This window comes from Centruroides vittatus, unplaced genomic scaffold (genome assembly GCF_030686945.1).
Source record: "Centruroides vittatus isolate TY-2023 unplaced genomic scaffold, ASM3068694v2 scaffold_861, whole genome shotgun sequence".
In the NCBI taxonomy this organism is placed as follows: Eukaryota; Metazoa; Arthropoda; class Arachnida; order Scorpiones; family Buthidae; genus Centruroides; species Centruroides vittatus.
Window position 1 is genome coordinate 10529453 of NW_027122718.1, and position 24888 is coordinate 10554340.

The 24888-nt window shown below is 30.5% G+C and overlaps 1 protein-coding gene across 1 annotated transcript in view; it reads right to left on the reverse strand.

Moving 5' to 3' along the window:
* LOC136990236 (QRFP-like peptide receptor) overlaps window positions 1–7099 on the reverse strand; it is a 71084-nt gene extending 63985 nt beyond the window's left edge. Inside the window, exon 1 of the mRNA XM_067288625.1 lies at window positions 6567–7099. Within this exon, the coding sequence (XP_067144726.1) occupies window positions 6567–6967 (401 nt within the window). The 5' untranslated portion in view covers window positions 6968–7099. The remainder of the gene's footprint in view (window positions 1–6566) is intronic.
* Between the last annotated feature and the right edge of the window lie 17789 nt (window positions 7100–24888).

A 24888-nucleotide genomic window follows, 5' to 3' on the forward strand; every position in this document is an offset into this window, starting at 1 on the left:
AACTTCAAACAAAGTGAACAAAATTGTGCCCCCCCACACTATACATACATACATACAGAAAACAAAAACCCGAATTTTTTTGCGTTTCTCGACGTTTCAAGGTACCCTGAGTCCAAAAATGTAAAAATTTTGGGAATGGTCATTTTTTTTAATCGATCTCCATACTTTCCGTCTGTTATATATAAAAGTTAGGAATGTAAAAATTCGTTTCATAAACGTAAAGATCGCAGTTAAAACATGAATTTCGGAAGTTACAAAAACAATTTTGTCTTTAAGAATCTCTAAAATTATTTCAAAATTCTATTATTGGCTTAGAAAAAGCGTCTGCAGGTCAGAGGTCGTCTGACTTCTCTTAACATTTTTCATTAAAGTATTTGAAATTGTATGTTTAAAATGTTCAAATTCTTTTCTCCAGATTTAATTTTAATTAATGAATTTATTTATTTTTTTACTAAGAAAGTAAAGTTTTGTATTACTGAGAAAGTAAATATAAATATATAATGGAAGACCAAGCAAATTATAAAATAATTAAGTAATAATAAAGAATTAGTTAATTTTATAATAAAATATTTAATGCTATGTACAGTATAATTAATTTAATACGTGTAATATAAATTTATTTATATTTACAACAATAATGTAAATAATCACTTTAATTAACTCGCATGAAAATCATTATTCTAATTTAAATTTTCTCACTTAATTATACAAAAAAAAAAAAAAACTTTAATTCTCTTACAAAACATCGCTATACTTGAATCATATCATTACATCGGAGTATTCAAAATGTTGTTATTACAAAATAAATGCACTTTATTAATGAAAATTATAAAAAATAAATTATATAAGTCTGTCAATTACAATTTGAAATTTCTCTCGTAGTAGAAATAAAATTTATTTAATGGAAATGATGTAAGTACGGTACATGTCTTTAATTTACGTAAAAAGGCAGCTTTTTTATAAAAGAAGAAAACGTCAATCTTATATAAAATCAGAAATGTGCTTTTAAAGAAATATTAAACTAATAAACTTTTTTATGACTAATAAAGATAAACAAAATATTGAAAAGCAAGAGGTTTGTTGTATTATATGCAAGAAGCGTAGGGCTTACTATAAAAATCTCATTATAGAAATAGTTTTTCCCCTAAATATACATTAAAAATCCTTTTGAAGAAAGATTTAAAGTAATTTTCAATCTCCTCTTGAAAGTATTTGTTGAAGAAAATAGTTTATTGCCTTTTTCTTTTTCAACAACAAAACGTAATATATAATAAAATTCTCTGATTAGAAACAAAAAAGTTAATTGTTTCATTGGTTTAAAATCAATCTCCTGTTTAAGGCCGGATGGCCGAGCGGTAAAGGTGGCAGCCTACCGCTCTGGGGGACCCGGGATCGAATCCGAACGGGTCGAATAATCCCCAGGAATTTTTCGGGGGGTGGTCCGTTCGGATATGTCGGGCCCCGTCCCTCACCACCCGGTCGCCCCATTGTGGGCCTGGCCGAACCCATAATGGGCCTACTAAAAAAGGCCCTCTTAGTGCCGACAGGGCGGAAAGAGTTAAAAAAAAAAAAAAAAAATCAATCTCCTGTAATAACAATTGTAACAAAACTGAATTTCATATAAAATCTAATGTCCACATGATGTTACTTTCAAAGAAACTATTATAATCTTTTATATAAATCATATAAATTTCCTGAATAAATTATTATTGGTAGATTTCCCCTGAAAGGAATCAGATAAATGAACGGCATACTCAATTGCTAACAGAAAAAATAAGAAGTACATGCAAAAGACACTACTAATTTGCAGGGATGGAGAGTCGGAGTCCCCAGTTGGGGAGTCGATTCTTTTTATGGGAGTTGCTTAACTTTCCTGGCAACATTTGATGGCGCCATCTGTTGTCATATTTTATTTAAGAACTTGTTACATTTTTAACTATTATAAAATGGCAAAAAAAACTTAATTTTGAAAATAGGGACGAGTTTTATAAAAAGAAAAATTGTAAATGCTAATAACAAAGAAAATAAGTCTGACCCTACTGGAGATAAACACGACCCCATTTATCTCCCCGCTCTCTCGACCTTTAATCGCTAAAATTTAATAGTACCAATTCTCCTGATACACAAACCTTCCAGCAAAATTTCAGGAAATTTTCTTTAAAAATGCATAGGAGTTATTAGGCTTCAAAGAGGGTGAACAAAATTGTGCCCTCCCCACACACACTAACATTCATACATATAGAAATCACCCCTGAATTTTTTTGCATTTCTCGACGTTTCAAAGCCCCATTAATCCAAAAATGTAAAAATCTTCGGAGGTCATTTTTGACCGATTATATACTTTCTTTCTGTTATATATATAACAGGCAGGAAAGTAAAAGGCGATGAGCAAAGTTTCCATCTTTGATTTTGCGAACCAGCATTTTTGAGACATTGGAGATCTGACACGTTTCCATTCCATGCTTTGTCTTTTCATTGCTGAGTCGTATTGAAAACACCAGGTCTCATCCCTTATTATTATCAACCTCAAGAATTCAGGATCGTTGTCGAACGTGTCAACAAAATCGTTGCATGCGTCCAATTTTTCCTGCTTTGATTCCTCTATGAGCGCATAAGGCACAAACCTGGAATAAATCTTGCGCTTCCCTAAGTCAACCGTCAATATATGACGAATTCTTTCACTGTTTATGCCTAGTTTTTCGGGCATCAAGCGAGTACTCAGTCGTCAATCCCGCAATATTAGATCACGAACTCTTTCCACATTATCGAATGACTAGGTGTTGTGGGAGTCGTCCACTACGGAAAGGAGCTTCAAGAGGTTCGTTTCCGTAATGGAAACGTTTGAACCAATCGTAAACACACTTTCTTGTCACTGCTTCATGACCGTAAACAGTTTTCAGCATGTCGTGAGTTTCTAATTCAGTTTTAACGAACTTAAAGTAGAACTTTGTGCTTCGTTGCTTCATTTCCCGCTAATAACAACTGTTGCATACACATCTCATGTAATAATGCAAGTGCCCATGCTACAGGTTTCAACAAGGCAAAAACAAGTGCGACATGCTAGCGCAATATCTCGGCTGTACTCTGCATGTAGTTTCACTTTTCAAAATCTCTCACATTAACAGTAGCATTTCCATTCACCGAACGTTATTGTCACACCTTGTATTTAACTTTTTCCTCAGAATTAAAATTTGTAATAACGAATGGAGGTTCCCATTTAAGAATATAAAGTTTCGGCCATAGTAATGTCATCTAAGAAGAAACGGATAGTAACATGTTGTGTCTCCCTTGATGCGGAATATTTTTAGTCCACAACGTTTTTTCGTACGTTTCCAGATATTTTGGGTGACTAATTAAAATGGGACACCCCGTATATAAATTAGAAACTTTAGTGGTATGCACTTATCTGCATATTCAACAACATGTATTTAAATCTCATTTAACAATAGGCAAGAATTTAAATATGAATAACTAATTAAATCTAAATTATTCAACGATTTAAATGTTTTCGAACGATGTATTAGTGATGCATTATATAATTTTAGATTCGAAGTATTTAAGTTATTAAATACGAAATGATTTTTAGATTAAAAATTTAGTGATTTTTATTTCTATGATTACATAATTGTTTCGATTTTAAAACACACACAATTATCTTTAGGATACTGAAAACATTTTTATCGGGCGGCAATTTGAAAAACTCGTAGACCTATAAATTCCCTCTGGCTGTCTGTCTGTCTGTCGTTCCTTCGTCTGTAGAACAGAGCAAGATTTTGCCATCTTTTTTTCAATCGACTAGTCGATTGAAAAAGATAAGGAAGTACACAAAAATAAGATGTCGAACAACACAAAGAATTGTTAATAAAAAGTTACAATAAACTTAATTATAAGATTATATATTATTCTGCGGGTCATTCACAATATATATATTTTGAAAACCACAGCAGACTGGAGTTGACCCATAGGTTGCCCACTGTAAAGTATTGTTCTATATTACTGTTATATTCTTCAATAATTCTGTGAACTTATAAAGTTTTTTAATATTTTAAGTGATGTGTTTAAGTGATGTAAAAGTTTAAAATATTCTCTAAAAAGACGGCAAATTAAGTTATTATACAAGATCAAAGTTTCATTCTTTTAAATTTTACTTACAATCGATTACTAATTTAATTATCGAAAATATATTCTGAAAACGCTTTTATTTCTAATTTTTAAATTAATTTTCAACACTTTTTTATAAATTATTTGACAAATTATTAAAGTAGTTAGCAAACCTGTTAGGAGTCTTAGAATCGAAAATGTCTTGACAATGTAATTTATTTATAACATTATTTCAACTGACGAAGTATAGAAAATTTGATTAAAATTTCTATTCGAAGAAATAATTAAGAATTTTTAAAATATTTAAAATTCCAATTAATGACAGCAGATTTATAAGGATTATTTTATTTTATAAAAACATTCTTGCATCCCATCTCACGAGAAGCGCAAGAAAACAAACAGTTCAGCTTATATTCTTCATAGATAAAAGTTCCAATTTTATTAAATTAATTAATTGTGCTACGAGTTAATTAATTTCCTCAACTTGTTTAAATTATAATGTAACTCGCGCAATACTAGTTATTCTTTACAAACATTAAATGATTAATTTATTTTCGAATAATATATTCTTCCGTATGATATATGCGAATAACGTGATGCTTTTCATTATCTTGTTATGGATATGTACAGTTGAAATAATATACCCAAGCATATTTAATGAATAGAAAATTTCACATTATTCGATACTGTTAAATGTCAATTATCCCTTTAATATATTTCAAAAACTATTAAATATACACAACTTTAAGTTTCTACTTCGTTCATTAAAATTTAATTGAATAAATACTAAATTTTTACTGTTTTCTTCGAAAACAAATAGCGGTTTTTTATAATTTTCGTCGAATAATTTAAGTATCTTCACTTATGTAGTTAGCTTTACTGAATCTTTTAAGGATCCAACTCGTGTTAACTCAATTGAATTGTTAATGAACGAACAAATTATAAATACTGATTAGAAAACAATGTTTAGTTCATTGGACAATATCTCAATTAGAAAGCAATTTTCAATCAAGTTAAATGGAGGAAATTGAAAGAGAAGATTCTAATAGAGATAAATTGAAAATTCGAGTTTTTCCTGTTAGTTCCTAAATTAAATTGGATTATTTAGATAATCATATTATATAGAACTTTTCTGTCAAAACTCTTCGTAAAGCCATATTTGAACCTGTACACATCCGAGAATTCTCCTTAAGATGTTAAAAGGTTATCTCAGTATAAAGCTGAATACTGTAAATACAGGAAAATTTATTATATGGATCACTCACTTCGTGAACATAGTAACAAATTATAATTAATTTTATGAGTAAATATGGGGTGAAAACAATTCAAAATAAGAACGTCAGTATATAAATTTAAATGGAGAAAGACACGTAATGTGTGATGCACATATTCGATTGCTTTTGAAAAAAATTTAAGAATATTTAAACCGATAAAAATCTGTGTTTTTTAATATTCACAAATCACTGAATATTAAAAAAAAATTTAAAAAGAAAGGAATTTTCCTTTCTTCATTCCTTTCTTTATAAGTAAATAAAGCTTCGTAGAATTGGTTTTTTTACGCCGATTCAATGCCTTAATATCATTATGAAAATTAGAAAAATTATAAACTTAAAATTTAATTTTATTTTCTCAGCTGTAGACTGCGACTTGCATTAATTTTCTTTTCAATCCGCTAAAATGGAAATTGTGAATACAAAAAGGTGAGGTAACGTTACAGTACTTTAATTATAGTTAATAGTTCGAATGATGAAAGAGTCCTTTTTACTTTAAGATTTTAGAATGATCTTATTAGACGAAATATTCTATAGAATATAATTAATAATAGTAAAATGAGAAAAAAAAATGATCGAGAGGAACAATGCAATTCATGATTTATAATATATACTATGTTTTTATACGTATTTTCCCTTTTTCATTAAAAGATTGCTTGTAATTTGATTAAATTGATTAGAAAAATTTTATTTATAATATCAAACCTATTATTAAACAATATATAATATCTAATAATTTATTAAAAATTTACTAAATTTTTAATTCTAGAGCAACGATGTAGTTGAAGACGAAGAAGAAAAAACAACGAAATTGTGTTCGAATACAACGAAAAAAAGAATCTTCGAAGTGAACAGAATCAATTCAATTATAGATTATATTATTTAAAAAAAAGATTTTCTATAATATATTTAATTTATATTAATATATTATAAAAAACAGATTTTGTATAATCGATAATTGAATTGATTTGTTCAAACTGAAGACTGTTTCTTTACACACATACATACATACAAGACTCTCTATATATAGATATGTAGTATAGTTTTATTTAAAAATAGAAATAGAATTGTTAAAAATTATGTAAAAAAATTCAAAAAGCTTAACTTTAAGTAGGAATTTTTATTTAAATTTTCGTACAAACTAGTACAAGTAATAGAGAATACGATGTTAAAAAATTTAAATGCGTAACTTACCTTTCTAAACAGGTAGCAACTAATGTCAAAACGCTGGCAAATACAAAAATAGTCTGTAAATAGGACATAGCAGTGCATAAATTATCATTCATGGCACCCCAATTGGCAGGAGCCGTCAGTTCTAATAATTTAACGGGCAATACAAACCCTCCGACCATAAAGTCACAAATTGACAAATTAACAATATAATAATTGACAACGGTGTGCATCTTCCTGTTACTGACCACCACGTAGAATACCATTGCGTTACCTACCAGAGCCAGTAACATAACTATGAAGTATGCAACTATGAAAGTAATACAAACGGCAGAAATTTGCGTAAAATCTGGATATGGAGTTTCTTCGAAATTCGTAGAATTCCCATTGGAAATAAAGTTGTAATCTGTTACAGGAGTTGTCATTGGCACTAATGTTATTTCATAGAAAAGCAATCATCTCTAGCAAGACGGAGCAATATCGCTGCTGCCAGGACAAACGTCTGACTTATACTGGAGTGTGTGAAGAGATAACTTAACAAAGTGTTCAATTGCGGCGCTCCCTGGCGGTTTTATATCGAACTATTTCGCCTATCAATGAAACTTCTCTTCTTTCAACTATATAAATACTTGAAGTTTATATAATTTTAAAATTATTTTATATTAATGCTCTTTTAAGAATATGTTACACGTAAACAATTTTATTTAAATGCAATAAATAAAATACTATAAGAATATATTAAGGTTTTCATGTTGACAATAACATTTAAATTCAATATTTGTGTTGATTTTAATAAGAGTAGAAAATACTTAAAATATTATATTCTGCTTTAAAGAATGTAAATTAGTGTTTAAAATATGATTTATCTTTCTATTTATTATATTGAATTAAAATGTAAGAGAAATAAATATTATAATGTAAACATTGTTTAATTAAACTTTAGTTTATATTTTTAAGAAATAAAATTTAATTATTCTCTAACAGTTTTGTTCTGAGTGCGTAACAATAGCTAGCATCTTCGATTAGAAAAATCAATAAAATAACTTTGACGAGTGGATAATACTTTTCTATCGTGGTAAATTTAACGTGTTTTCTCTAACAAATATCACTTCTTGTATTTTATATTAATAGAAATTTTTCTGTTAATATAAAATTATTATAAAATATATTAATATATTAAAGTAAGAAGCTAGCAGTGAAATAGACTGAACGTAAAGGGGAAATATTCGAAAATAAGCAAGTTTAAGAAATAGCAGTCTATATGCAGCAAGCAAATACGATCGACAAGTTAAATGAGAATAATTTTAGAAGTTAGATGTTTAATATAAAGATGATATTAATACAAAGAGAACATGTGACTGGAGAAATAAAATTAAGTGACGAGAACACATCTGAAGAAATAGGAGGATACAAGAGTAAGAAAGAAAATGTCATAGCAACTACTGTATTGCGTTAGGAATAGAGAACAACAAATAGCTATAACAATAGACTGTAACATAGACAAAGAAGCGTGTGATTCTCTACACTAGGTATATAAACCAAGATCCTGCCCACGAATGTTACAACTGAAAGAGCAGCTAATATGAACGAGGCTACAGAAAAATGAACGACTGGAGAACTACTTGACTAGCTTTAACACATGTAGTGATAGTTTGATCAAAGCTGAATATGAAGTTAAAGACGAAGAATTAGTCTGCAAGATATTAAAACGATAAATTGAACAGAAAACTTGTGATTAAAATTAAATTTCAGTAAATTACTTTGATATTATCAAAACTAAAATGGGCAGAAAGCTGCATCTCACAATAAGTGGAAATGGTTTGTTGGCTGAAAAATATAAGAAAATTCGAATTTAGTGTATGAAACTGAGTTAAGGATATCAAATTAAATCCTTCAAATAACGTTTCAATTCACTACAATAGATGAATCAGCTTACATCCTATCGTCAATTACTTAATCTTATTCAATTAAAATCATGTATATGAGTTATTACATTCATTTTTATTTTAAAGAAAGAAAACTGATTTCTTTGTTATGAAGGGGATGCTGCATCAACATAAGCATCCCTTAGATATGCTCATGAATTACAGATTGAGTTATTTCTTTAATCCCTTTACAAAAAAAAAACTAATTTGTTGTTAGAATGGTTCTGAACTCAAACCAGAATGTTTCAAATATTTATTTCTATATTTCTAAACTAAATAAACATGCGTATAATAATTTATCAATAAATATCTTGGGCTTCTGAGAAGCATTTATTTGCTAGGGTAGTTGCATTAGTAAATGACCATTTAAGCACCTTGATAAGAAAATTTGAATATAATCACTTAACAAGCAAACATTTAACATAAGTGATGGTCATTTCTGGTTACTAAGAACTCTCACCATTCATACAAAGAGTGAATTTTTAATTTTATGTAATAGTGATTAAATTAATGACATGAACTTTTTAAAATTTAAAAATCACTAGTGAATGACCATACGGCTCTAGTAGTTGACCAGCTGAGGGCTAGTGAATGGCCGCAAGTGACTAATAATTAGAGTTTTAGCAATTTTATGCCATTGTATACCATATATGTGTTGGCAGCTTTATCCAAGTCGATCATGTATTTTCAGATTAAGAGATTGAAATAAAAATATTAATTTTTAGAAAAGGTTTTTAATTCAAAAACAACATATATACAATGCTATAGAAATTATCAGTTTGATAATACGTACAAAAATGTGTTTCATAGATATTGCAATAATATTTTTTTATATTTATCAGATGCAATGGCTTTCTTGAAATCTGATAAGAAATTAAGTGGAATCTCATTTTCTATCATTGCAGTTCACATTTATATGGTTCTCCATAATTAATTGATAAAACATGTTTATTTTCGGGAAACAGTTCTTTATGCCTAGTAGAAATACATTTTGAATAATCCACCCCATTTGGATCAAAAGAAAACAAGCTACTTGTTTCAAACCCATGTTGAATTGTTTCCAATTTCAAAGCTTTCTCGTAAGCTTCGAAGAATAAAGCTGCAAAGTTAGTTTTGTGAACTGATTTTGGTGATTATTGTTTGTATTTCTGATAATTTTAGTGGTAAAAGACATTTGCAACATATTCATAAAATGTGGCAATTATCATCCATCCTGAATCTGCAATATTCTTTTGAATTCTCTCATACGGGAACACTATCATAGGATCCACTAATTGGCCAATTGCAGAAAAATTACACAAAACTGTGACACACTGTTTTTCTTGTTCTGATACAAAATTATAAAAGTTCTAATATGCTTTAGCTCTTAGAAGTTTGCCAGATTTTGGACAAAAGAACAACTCCGTTTCATCTGCATTGAAGATACGGGAAGAATTTTGCAATACATCACATGCTTGTTCTTTTCTCAAGTAATTATCTAATTCTTAAAACCAATTTCTTATCATCTCTTCTGAAAGTTCTGCTCGAGTTCTGCTTCGAAAATTCTGCTTTAGATATTACTTCTGTATTCTTTGATGCTACATTAGAGTGCCGTTTTAGAAAAAGTTCTAGCCATTTTTTGGAATGTGAAGTAAAAGAAGAGTAAACTTTTCAACTCCTATCCCACTCAAAATATGACACATGACCTCACACTCTGCCCACCCCTCGATCTTTAATCACCAAAATGTAATAAATGTAATAGCATCAATATCTCTTGTATAAAACTTACCACATGCTAAATTTCGTTTCTTATTAAACGAAATAGACACTAACACATACACACACACTCGGTTTCTTATACTTTTTACGGCTCAGGAATTTTGGAAACGTCCAGATTTCAAGAATACCCCGAGGGTAAGTGTAATATGATTACAAAACCTTCCCATGTAATATATTTAAGTATTAATATATATGTTATAACAGCTGACTGAATAAATAAAATAGTTATTGAATCTATAGAAAAATAAACCACGATGAATATACTACCTTATATTTGTTTACTAAGTCTATAAAGGAGCTATTATAAAATTATATTATAAGAAGATATGATACGAAGTGTACTGTAGGTATATTATTATTATATCTTTATATATATTATATATAGAATATCACGTACAATATATATATAAATAAATATTGATTTATTTATTTATTTATTGTACGTGATATTCTATTGAACTTGTATTGAATCTATTGAATAATAAAGTTTGCATGAAATTTTATATCAGAAAATTTGATCAACATCTCTAACATCAATCTTTTGTGATCTATAGGGAAATGCATGCTGGAGCACAAGCTCCTGGTAGGGACACTCATGCCAATAAGGTCTATGGGGAGAAATGAAGCTAAAACCGGCCCACCAGTGGCCGAGTGGTCTCCGTTGCCGCTCATAGCGGTGGTAACCGGACTCTAAACACTGGGAAGTTCGGTCGTGGGTTCGCGCCGCGACTCGGACAGGCTGGCTGCTAGGAGTTTTCCGGGTTTTCTCCTAGCCAATAACGACTGAATAGGAGGCCAGTTCCCCATAAAAGTCCTCCCGGAAGGCACGGTTTCCCACGCGCACGTTTAGGCCGTATTTATCATGGTAAATGTGATACCGAGTCGGATGTCGCCCGGGTTAACAAGGTCCGCGTTCGTGAGTTAGGGAGAGGCACACGTTCAAAAAATAGACCAGTCTCCCTTGGTTACTGATGGCAAAAGGACCGCGGCCCAATCACGGCAACTGCAATGCCCTCAAAAGATGTGAGGAACCAATCTAGTCTAGGTGTTTCTGTGACAATGCATCCACAGACTACAAAGGCTGTAAAACCACGCCAACGGATGAAATGAACAATGGAAATGAACGAGTTTATCATCCATACTTACTACACCATCACAAGACTCGAAACAAATATGACAGCGTACAGACCACAACTACACCATAGATTCATACAACAATATCCTCATCTCACGGTCACCGAACAAACGGTTGTTGATCAAATTAGTGATGCCTGCATATATAAGTTGCTTCCCACTGTTGTGTAAGATTTTTAAACTTTTTCCATCAGTTCAAGTAATGGAATTATCTTGCTTATGGTTATAAATTGCTATCCATTTTCGTTGGTGACTAAGAATTCTGGTTTTAGTGTTTTTTGTCTATCCTTTAAAATTTTAACTTCATACTTTGATAGCATTTCTGAAACATCAGACATTTTTTGCAACAGTAATATTCACTAATTCTTCGATTAAACAATCAATCATAAGAAAATACAAATTCCATCTTTTGTCACAGTGCTTGATTAATTTTAATCCCGTCCAATTAATACGTAATACGTGAATCGAACTAACAATGTACTGTACAGTACAGTACATAGATACCAGTAGCGATATTGCACGACAACGCTCTTTATCGCCGACATTTTTAATAAATAATAATATTTTGAAACATCGTAAAGACGTTAGATCGAAGTTCGTCTTACGAGAAAGGCAAGTGTCTAATTAGTTATGTCTAAGCATGTCGCATAGATAATACGCTTTGAAATTTATGTCACTTTAACTAAACTGTAAAATGCTACAGAACAAGTACCTTTCGAACTCTTCGAATTACCCGTCAACTCTGATTATTTTGATAAATACCGGAATAGAACCGGGAAACAAATTTTTCTGTAAAACCAGGATGAAATTAAGAAATCTGTTATCTGTTATTCAATTAGCAATTTTAGCAAAAAGTAAAAGTATATTTAGCAGTTCATGTACTGGTACTGGACATTTTAAATACTGTATTTTGTATAATTTTAAGACTGTTAAAATTCTCTGTCCCTTAAAAGCTAGATAGATGTAGCTACTGATAGAAAAGTGATACTTAGTGTTCACTTTTGTTAAAATTTATTTTATAAGATTTTTTTAAATATACGTACTGGCATAAAATTATTAAAATGTTTGTTGTCAAAGTTATATTAGCACTTCCTTAGATAAACTTTCGAATTTAATATTTGGCTATTATAAACTTGAACAAATTTTTAATCTAATGTCGCATGCTGCCATGCAAATAATATAAAACTTTTTTCAATGTCAAAATATTGCGATTCTCAAAAATAACACAAAAAGTCAATAATAATGTATTTATTACTATAAATCCTGAAGATTATAATGTTATATTCATAAACAAATAATTGTTTTAAAAAATATATAAAGAAAAATCTTAAATAAAAGAAATTAAATTATATATTTTGTTTTCACCCAATAATATAGCAAACACAATAAGATTAGGCCTATGTATCAAACTGGATCATATCAATAAACTTTACGCAGTTTTAATGAAATAAATTGGGAAAAACTATTCCGTATATAAACCAAATAAGCAATTTATAAAATAATCAATAAATTTACAGCTTGTAAGGATAAAAAAAATCTGGTGGTTTCATTCTGTTTCTCAATATATCTGATTATAAAAATTTCTGTTTTTAAATCTTTCGTATTATATCTAAATATTCAGAATGAAAAATCAGATTGGAAGTAAGAATTATAATTAATAAAACCAGCTTTTCGCGTATGATTTTCAAGGATACGATTGACTCTTCGGAAATACAAAAAATGTATTTGATCGTTTTGATGATTCAATCGATATTTAGCATGAAGTTTGATTTCTATCTGACACATATTTTCACTTCTTCTATAGTATAAAATCTTACTTTATAAGTTAAATATTACACATAAAATTTTATTTTTATGTGGAAACAATATTATAATTTAAAAATTCTTGTCAAGATTCTGAAAGTAAATATATTCGAAACAACTTTATTTGCTTTGTATTAAACGTTTCGCTTCATATAATTTGCATTGCTTTATTTTTTCGTGAAAATATTATTTTTAAAAAATAAACAGAAGTTTACATATTTCTCCTTTTTGAACTTAAATTTCAAAGTTGTATGCATACAATTCCTAAAGGAAACTTCCTTATTAAAATGATTCCTAAACGCGAATCAAAATGTTTCAAACACTTAATTTAAGTTTTTAAATTCGATAAATAGGAGAATATTGAATTCATTCATTTACATATATTGATAAAATAAGCTATACAATCGTAATAATTATAGGTTAATGTTACTTTAAGTGCCAAGATGGCGGCTCGTCTCTGATTCCAGCAAGGAAACAGTGGGACGCACGTGTTCTAACCTATTCTAATAAATTACCATAATTATTAGCAACCAAATTAGTACCAGTAGCAATTCATAAAATACCTATTATACAAATGAAATAAATTGAACACAATGGTAATTTGTTAAAAGAGTTATTTAATAGATGTATTGTACAAGCTATTTTTATTTTCTATTAAATAATAATTCATAATTGGAGTAACAAACATAGATTAAATATTAGTATGTAAATTACTTTTATAATTTAATTTTTTAACATTTTATTCACTGATAAAATAAAATTCTCAATTATATCTTATAACAACTTTCACAAATTATTCAAAATACTCATTCAAATTTAAAATAATTATATATATATAGGGAGAGTCCGGGAGAGTTTATCCTCAGAAGAGCCGGCCGAAGCTTTTTGCTTGACCATGGGAAATTACACGTGAAGAGCCGGGGTAAATGTCTTCCGGGAGGTCTTTTAATGGTAATTGGCCCCTATTTAAGCGTTAGAGACGTGAAAAAAACCCGGAAAACTCCACCTGGCCAGCCCGTCCTGGCGCAAACCCACGATAGAACTTCCGGTGTTCAGGAAATGGAACCACTTAGCCATTGAGAGGCATCTAAGTAATCTGTTACCTCTTGTCAACAACGATTCGAGTATAGAGTGGGCTTATCACCGTTCGATGGACTTTCAGGAATTCGGACTTTGTTTTATAGCGGAGATTTTGCTCATCTGATTGGTTGCTTGATTTGCCATTTAGGTCTTCTTTGATGTTATACTATCTCCTTTTCCAAATACTCACCGTTTTAAGTGATTCTTACAGATCCTGGATGCAAGTTAATATCAGGAAATAGATGTAATAACGGCTAAGTTTATTCTGTAAGTAGATAATCCACTGTCTATTTTTTCTCTTCTCTTTTCCCGTCTCCGCCGTTATCCATAGTTGTCAGTGTAAACATAGCTCGGAAGTATCTTCTTCTAAATGTGTATGGATTTATATTATGATTAGAATCAATCGCCTGTTACAGTTGACGTTAGTATCGTATGCGTAACGCAGTGCCATTACTATTATTCTTCCCAAGTAATGTTCTTTAACACGAATATTTAATATAGCATTAATATTTTAAAACAATTCGTCGTCCGGGATTAAATAAGTTTTCCTTTGTAAGCGACAGCTTAATTGGTTGCAAGAAAACACGTATATAGAAATTGACGAAAATAAAAATCGAAAGAAACGTAGGTCGTCGGTTTACAAATTTAGAAAAGGTAGTATTAGTGGAATTAGTAAGTAATACTGGAATTATTCTAAGACAATACTAGAAAATAAAAAGACAATACTAGAAAATAAAAAGACAAATGCTATTTCTTCCAAGCAGAAAAGAGATACGGGAATACGGAGATACAGGGATGCCTGGGAAGTATTATGTAAAACATATAATGGTATTCAGAGTGTCATGCCAAAGAAAACAATTCAGGGATTGTTGTAAAAATCTAAGAATAAGTCCTGAATAAAGAGACACGGGAAAAAATGTAGTTGTTTAAAACAGGAGGAAAACCATCAATGTTGATAGAAAAATAGATTGAAAGAAAAATTACTTTCTATGGGAATCTTAACACAGCCCTAAGAAAATGATTGTAATAGTAACGCCCGCATAAAACAAGTAAATATTAAGGTACTATAACAATTTACAAAACAATGCGTTTGAATTTAAATTGATTACTCATGTTTCAACAGCAGAGATAAACAGGAATGCGATTGCACAAGCGCCAACTCCGATTTTAACTCAAAATCATTAATCTTCTGGAGAAAGTGTTAACTGAACATGTTTGTGTTACTCGACTTTGTGAATGCCAATTTCATGCAAACTCTAGATTTAACGTTTACTTTAACTCTGCAGATTACAGCCATTAAAATCTAATAAGTTAGTTGAACCGATAAAATAACAATTCTCCCTTTTTCTACATAATATGATATAAATATCAGCCTTAACTAACATTGTCCGGTATAAGAAATTGCGTTAGTGTAAGTAAACATTCGACACATATTTTTAAATTTGAATGCCCAATAAATCATCTAATTATTAATGTTTACCTGTTAGTGAAAAGGATGTATTAACTGTAATATAGTTTGTAGATACCCTTTTTGTTCAAATGAAACCTAATTTAACTGCTGATAACCTTATTTGGGATGCCGTTACAAGTAACAGAATTACTAATTCTATCCAACTATACAACTTCGTAATATAGAGTTAGATAGAATTAATAATAATGCTACCTGTCACGCTTCTCAATTAACGTTATCAGTGTTAAATTAGTTCTCATTTGAACAAAACAAGTTCAGAAAACTATAGACAAATATATAATACAGTTGATAAATCATTTCCAGTAACAGGTAAACATGCTGCATTGATAATTAGATGATTCGTTGCGAATTTAAGACATTCACTGATATATTAAATTATGTACAAATATACTGGATTTCAAAAAGAATAGGCGTGAAAATATTCATTAAAATTGAAATATTTCTTTGCGATTGTTATGTGACTAAATAATTTACATTAATTAAAGGTTTTTTTTATAATTAAATGAATTTTAATCTTTACTTCATAATTAATTATTTTAGTTTTTAAAGGAAAAAAAATAAGGAAGTTTATGTATCTGCTGAGCAAAACTTTTTTGCTCAGAGAAGTACAAAATTCCTCTCAGCTACAAAAAACAATTAGAAGGAACGTTGGTTACAAATGTAAAGAAAACTGTGAAAACTCCACGTAACTAGCCCGTTGGAGAGACACGAACCCACGGCCAACTACCAATGTTCACTGGCTTATTCATTCGTTAACTTTCGTTGAAGCAAATCACTTTTAATTTATGAATTAATAAAATATTATCCAATTTATCTGATGGACTAAATATAGGGTAAATGGAGGTTAAATGGTGGAAAAGTTCTGGAAACTGTGGTTTGTCAGTTTTCTTTCCAGTTCAGTCGGTTTTTTAAATTTTATTTTAAAAAACCAGCAACGAGTTGCTTAACTTTGCCGGCAATATTTGGTGACGCCATCAAATTTTATTTTTTAAACTTTTATATTTTTAATTATTATAAAATGGCAAAACGCTTAATTTTCAGGGAAGGAATGGGTTTTATAAAAAGTTGTAAATGATCATACGAGTAAAATCGTCATTACGTCTGAGCCTACTGGAGATACATACGACTTCATTATCTCCCCTCCTTCGACCTTTAATCACTAAAATTTATCATCAATCCCCTAATAAACAATCCTCTCTGCAAAATTTCAGAAATTTTCGACAAAAAGCACACGAGTTATTAAGTTTCAAGGGAGTGAACAAAATCGTGCTTCCCACACAGACTAACAACCATACATACAGGGGGAAAAAACGAATCTTTTTGCATTTCTCGAAGTTTCAAGGTGTCCTAAGTCTGTAAAAATTTGGGGGTTATTTTTTGACCGATCGCCATACTTTCCCTCTGTTATGTATAACAGAGCCTGGAAGGTATTACGTTTAAATCTGTTCTATACCGAATAAAAATGAGTTTAATATGTATAACTAAAATTCACCAGATAAATCTAACTGAATTACTAATAAATGACCTCATTAATAGAGATATAACTTAAGTAACAATACCGCGTGAACGTAATTGTGTTTAATTCATTTCTATACATTGTGTGTATTTCTCTATTTCATATTGTTAAAACAATTGCCAATATAAAAAAGAAAAAAACAAATAAAACTAAAGAAAATACCAGTAATACAGTTTAATAGTAAGTCGCTACTTCTAAGATAAAGTATTTACGTTATGGAGGATTCAGTGATTTTCAGAGGAGATACAGAACAGAAAAAATGTGTCTTCAAAATTTTTTACTGTTTAAAGCACTTGGCCTTACTCGAGAAAAACCCTCAGAATGCAGTAGAGTCTCGTACTCCTTCCTCAATCCTGCTGAATCCATAGCAAGTTTAATGGTTAATTAAACTTTCGAAAAGGATTAAAATAAAATAGTAAACTAATGCAAAGATATTCACTGGAAGCGTTAAATTTGTTTAACTATTTGAAATCGTTACTTAACAACATTTTCATAGCCACAATAGCATTAGCGCAAAAGTTAGATGAAAAATATGAGAAGAAATGTGTTATACAATTACTCAACACCGGAAATTTTTCATGATATTCTCATATACAATAATACTATGCATATAAATGCTATTGTGGGTAGCGAAGTCGGACCTCCGTCTAATTTCGGCTAACAAGTCGGAGGGACTTGCCCACGAGTCAGAAGTGGCTTATTTTTCTGTAGGATTTCCCAAGTGACGGGACTGCGTTTCATTTGGTCGAGTGTAGAAGAAAAGATGGAGTCGTGGCAAGGCGATAGGCGAATATTCGAGCAAGCAAGACACCGTTTAACAAGATAACAACAGGTTATTGGAATGAAAAATAAGTTACAAAAATCTAACATTTAGGAGGTGACATATATATTAGTATATCCCTAACACGCGAGGAGAGAGAGAGAGTTCGCATTGGTGGGTTCCATACCTCTTAGAGAATCCGTAATCCAATATTCCGCTGAACACAAGGAACGGTAATTCTTTCGAAGTATAAGAGTCGGTAATTCTTTTGAAAATACAAGGGTCGGTAACTCTTTAGGCACAAAAGTAAAACTTCACGTTAGGCACAAGGACAAGATGGAAAATCCAACGTGACTCGATCTCGGTCGACGATCCACTCCCCCGAGGGGGGAAGGAAGCATCTTATATAGCTTTTTGATGGAAAAATCGGTCACGTGATCTCTCGCGGAATGTGATCAGGCTATAGGTGTTCCTGGGATCTAAAACAATACGGCGAATTCGAACGCTAACTACAAACTCAAGCTGCAAGCTGATCTGCACACAGCGCGAGAATAATGGGTAGTTGACATTTATACGGCGAGGAACGCAATATTTTCTTGGTTAGGAATGTTTCTATCGAGGTTGTTTATAATAGGGAAAAATTATTACAATTTTGAGTCTAATGGAATTTCCAGATCTCACACTAAAATAAAACAATATTAAAGAATAAACGAATCAAATAATTTGATCGTTTATTCATCATTTCCAAGTGGAATTTCTGAAATAAATAATTCATTAAAGAATATATTGTATAAATAAGTTTCTAGAACATATAATGCAAATCATTATTCAACGGATAATTGAATATAAACCGGTTATGAAATAGACCATTAGGAGAAGATATGTAATAGAAACACAAAATTACACTGTATGATATCATGAAAATACATTAGATAAATGGATATCTTCCGCATATAAAAATATTTAAACAATAAAAATGGGTTATAACATTATAGAAAACACGTAAGTAAACAATGAATTTATTATCAGAAAAAACTCAGCAAAACGATAAACATATACAAAACACCTTTTAGTTGCCGAGAGAAATATTTAATTCAAAACAAACTGAAGATTGCCTGTAAATTAGGCTGAGAACATTTGTTTTGAATTAAATATTTCTCTCGGCAACTAAAAGGTGTTTTGTATATGTTTAATGAATTTATTAGCTAAAATAATTTGGTGTATATTGTACTTTCTAAAGTTTCACGGTGATTTTCTTGGCATTCAAAGCAATACAAAGTAGTAATATTATTTCGGTTTATTCTACAAATAAATTTTTAATAATTATAAATATTTAGGAAAATTCAACGTGTACTAACTTTTTCCAGTTTTTCCACATCCAACTATTATAGCCATTCCTAAATAGTGTTCTGAATTCGTGGTTGGTAGAGCGATTGTTTGTATAAATGGAGGAACCAGAGGATTGCTCGATAAAGAAACAGTGTTGTTTAGTATTAAAAGTGCCATGTCGTAATGAAACAACGCACCGGTATAAGACGAATGTCGAATTATTTTCTTGAAATTATTTTCTTCTGTCCAAGAAATTTATTCTCGTGACTTATTGTTCCATACAATAATTCAGGTACGAGGTTATAATATAAAGATATGAATATTAGAAATAAGAACCATCTTTGTCCTCCAGATCGTCTCGGAATGAGCCTGGAAGTAAAAAAAAAAAAAAAAAAAAAGCAAAAATGCAGCCTTCCTTGTGTGTCAGATGAACATTATTATGCCTGATATCATACCCTAAATAAATTGATTCTTTACGTTTACTAAACATTCCATTTGACAATTTAAAAAAATTAACATTCTTGATGAAAGAGTTCATTAATAACAATAAATACTTTCGTTTTATTGGTATACCGCAACGCGACACATGAGCGAACCGTCGAGGGAAAAATGTCATTCTCGAAAACTTATATACCCCATTTAGGTGTCACTAACGTTAAGAAACCCGGTAAACTTTACTTGGTAAACCCGTTCACCAGGCGCGAACCCACGACCAAATACCAGCGTTTGGTTCTTTTATCACTCGACCACTGTTATCACTACCAGTAGTCGAGTGATAAAAGAATAAATGTGAAAAAGAAATACATTTAGCAATATCTCTGATTTCTTCTGCCGGGTGAAGTTAGTGACAGAAAATAAATTCCATTTCAAGCCACGGAACCATCGTCAAGGTCTCGCTCTCTTCCGTGAGTTTTTTGTTTGTCCAGAAACTTCGTACTGATTAGGCAGCATCGATATTACGGGAAAAACTGAAATCGCGCCATTTCCACAACATAAACATTCCTAATAAATTCGGAAGTTTCTTTAAATTTATTATTGTACATTAGAATGATGCATCATACGACCAACGCTCTATACTATTGCTTCTGATGGTTTTCTTACAAGCTACTCCATACAATCTACTATGGCAGGCTTCTTTTGGAAACAATGTATATGCTATGTGTTATATTTACATATCGTATGTTGTACATCTTACATGGCGGATGAAATACACTTCGATGGAGTTAAATTAAGTCGGTACCTAAAATAAAAGCATAAGCATAAGTAATCAATCAGCAATATGCTAATTATGGACACATACTTCCCTTTTGGACTACTTGAAACCTGAAAATAAAAAGATTTCACATAAATAATAACTCTTGCAATCACCAAAAATTGGATTTACACTTATCTTTCAGTTGTGAAGGCATCGAGTGTCTTAAACTTTAAATATTTAAAGCAAGACAAACGTAAGAAGAGCTTGCAGTGAACATTAAACCTGAATTTTTCACAATAATACATTTCTAACAAATGAATCCTTTGTTACTTCACATAATTTCTGAAGCATTGTTTCAATTCAATTGTTTTTCTAATTACGCAGTTTTTAAAATAAAATTATTTAAATGTAACATATATATAAACAAATTAAACAAAATATAATTGAAAACATTAAATTATGATTTTATTAATCAAAAGATTACATTGTTTATGTGTTTTCGAATGCACATGCTTATAAATTATGTAGTAAACAGGCAAGAAAATTGACGTGGTAAAAACAATTTGGTCCATGCCAGCGCCAACTTACAAAGGAGTTGTAAAAATAAAATACAGTAGACTCTCTGTAATCCGACATACGGGCATATCGGATCGGAATGTCGGATTTTATATGTATGTACTGTACGCGCTGTATTTGGTTCGCAGATTAGTATATCGTATTAATCACGATTGTTAACTGTTCTGCCGACTGTACATGCAACATACAACTAGCGACCGGCAGTAAATACGCAATCTCTGTTACACACATCGACAAGCGGTAACACGAAAATTTCATTTGCTCTGCATGCGGAGTGTCGGACTACTGGACGCATTGGACTGGTAAGTGACAGATTACAAAGATTCTACGGTATTTCACTATCTTACAGTTAAAGTAAGATTATTGTAAAAAAGTGAAATTTAATTGTTATTTTTCCATTTAACCAATTTCGTTAATAATTAAAAAATAAATGTTTTTATCTATTCATGGAACGTTCAAAAAATTGAGTTGGCATCATTTAAAAAAAATAATATTAGCATATAAATATACATGTAATACAGTAAAACCTGTGTAAATTGGACTCGTACGGTACTGAATATTTTTCCGGTTTGGCAGGTTTCTTAACAAAGAGAAAATCGCTGTTTTCATAAGAATTTTCACGTTTATGCAGGTTTCCGTTTTATGAAGGTTCCGTTTTTGACAGGTTTTACTGCAAATAATATGGAAAATATATGTTAAAAACTAGAAGGGTGATGCAATAAAGTCTGGCGCTCAGGGAAGTTGAATTTTAGATTACTTTATATCATAAGAAACACAAAATAATGTAGCACAGTGTTAGTTAATATGCTACTAAATATAAAAATTTCATTAAAATCTATTTTCTCAGCATCTACTTTGAGAATTCGTACAATGAATAACTTCTTTCTCTATAGAAAAATCCAGCAATCAGTTGCTTAACTTTCCCGGCAACGTTTGATGGCGCCACCTATTTTGATACTTTATTTTTAAAACTTTTGTATATTTTAATTATTATAAAATGGCAAAAATGCTTAATTTTAAGGGTAGGGATGGATTTTTAAAAAAACTGTAAATGCTAATAACGAGTAAAATCGTCAATAAGTCCGACCCTACCAGAGAAACACGACTTCCTTTATCTATTCATCCCTCGACCTTTAATCACCAAATTTTAACAGCATCAATCCCCCTAATAAAAAAAACCTCCCTGCAAAATTTCAGAAATTTTCGACAAAAAGCACGGGAGTTATTAAGCTACAAAGAGGGTGAACAAAATCGTGCCCCCCCACACACTAGCATCAATACATACAGAAAAAACCCCGAATTTCTCCACTTTTCAAGGTTTCCTGAGTCTAAAAATGTTAAAATCTGGGGGGAGTCATTTTTTGACCGATTGTCATGCTTTTCCTCTGTTATTTTAACATATTCTCTTTTCATTGCTTTAATATTATATACATAGAAGGAAACATAATTCAATATTTACATTTATTTATTTAAGTTATAATACAGTATATGATTATTTTTTAAAAAAAATTAAGATAGAAAAGTTAGTTTAATATAAGCTTTCAGTAAATACATTATACATTTATAAATCAGCTAAATATTAATTTATAATTCCTTAAACAAACTTATTCTTTAATATTGCCTAAAACTATAAACGAGAAAATGTTTTACTTTATAATTAAAACGAGAGAAATGAAACTTACTGAAAAGAAAACAAAATATAATAGGTTTATATATATATATATTTATAGCAATAAATGTTTGTTTTTTTTTCCTTTTATATAATGATTGACAGCATTAAATTTTCAATAACATTTTTATGTTTTACGCTCTTCCGCATTTTACTTTTTAGAAAGACGATTATTTCTTAAATTGCTTATTGAAAACTTTATATTTTTATATTGAATATAAGTATTTTATTAAACCGATACAATAATTCATTAAATAGTAAATAAAATTGAAGATTTATAATTGATTTGTTTTTATTACGTAACATAATATCTACACAAATGATTTACTATCTAAAAATTGTTAGAAAATTTAATACACACTTACACTCACAATAGGTATGTAGGTGTGTAGATGCGTGAGGGTGTGTGTCTGTACTGTGACGAAATGTCAAGGAGATCGAATCGGGGGAATGTGTGGGATTTCCAGATTCCATGAAAGTCTATATTTTCCTCGGGCTCCAGAGAATAAGTATAAAAAATTTGGTACAGATCGGGCAAGGGAGTTAATAACGGAGGATGGTATCATGGGAGGAGTGGAGTGTCTAGGTTTCTCTCAGAGTTCTAGAAAATAAGCATGAAAAACTTGGAGCAGAACGATAAAAACTAGAAGAGAAACACAAAAACATTATATATATATACTAGCAAAGAATGCCCAACGTTGCCGGGAACTCGAGGAGAGGGTTGACTTGTCTTCGTTATAAGATAAAGTTTGTTTGCCGCAGGGTGGAAGAGAATAACTAATCAAAATTTGTCCAAATCGCCAAAAAGGTTTGGGAGTTTGGTGGTAGGGGAATGACATCGGAGAGAAAGAGCGAGGAGTTCAAGTGTCATGGTAATCCATGTTTCCCATAAGATACCAGACAGTAAATACGCGGAATTTGGTCCATATCGGTCAAAGTTTGGGCGTTTGTGGAGAAAATGAAATCAGCAGGAAGGAGTGAGGGGTCCTTGACTCGGATATGTTTTGTGACAATTGTGACTTTCTTTTAGTCGTTTTATCATCGATAAGGCTCGCTCATTCGTGTACACTTAAAGAATAACTGAAAGAATTTAATTTATGTAGGTAGATATCTCATAAAACTAATTCTAATTTTTAAATAATGATACAGTGGATTAATACTAAAACAATGAACACACAAAAACACTATAGAGCTAGGTACAAAAGTTTAGTTTCGTTAGGTAGTAAATTTGCTCCTTATAGTTGTAAGTGTATGATAACTTATCAAACACTTATTATGACCCTTCTAGTGATAAAAAAGATGGTCCTCCCTGGTGATGAGTTTGTCGATCGGCGATGAATAAAGTTGTACGAACTAATAAATAACAACGTTGCCAAATGTTCATACCATCCAAACTTAATTCAAAGGGGTTTTGATGGTAATCAAAAACGGGAATGCACGATATATTTGCTCTGATCCATAAAGGGAACAAAAAATAGGACACGAAATCAGGCTCCAGATACCATAGCAGTCGCGTTGTACGATGTTGGCCTACACAAATTTTCTAAAAATATGAAAACCCATTATTAACTTTCAGTTACAAAGATGTAAAAATATAGTGTTTAAATTCTTATAGAACAAAAGAAAATTATTTGAAGTCTTCTAAATTGTCATTGTCGTAAGCCCGATAAACTGATCAATCACAAAATGTTGCAACATTCACTGATACGAAACAAGAATGAATAAGAATTGACTAATTTAATCATTCCTTTTTCCGTGACATTTTCTGTTTTTACTATATTTTCATCTATTTAAATGCAATTACTGTGATTTTAGAAATATTTATCTCTTGTCTCTTATCGTTAAAACATCTGCTAATACATTAATTTTTGATCGCAGAGATTCTACAGATTTCACAATTAAGACAATATCATTTTCATACAATAAAATGCTTACATTTTGGATATCTCCTAAATAAACACCAGACGTTTAAACTATTTAACCTTTTAACACAATCACGAATATAAACAGAAGACAAAATATTACTGAGAATTCACCTTGTAATACTCTAGATTAAGTTTTTACACTAGTAGTCATTCCATACGATGTATTAATTATAGCTAATGCATTATGATATGGACCCATTATTTC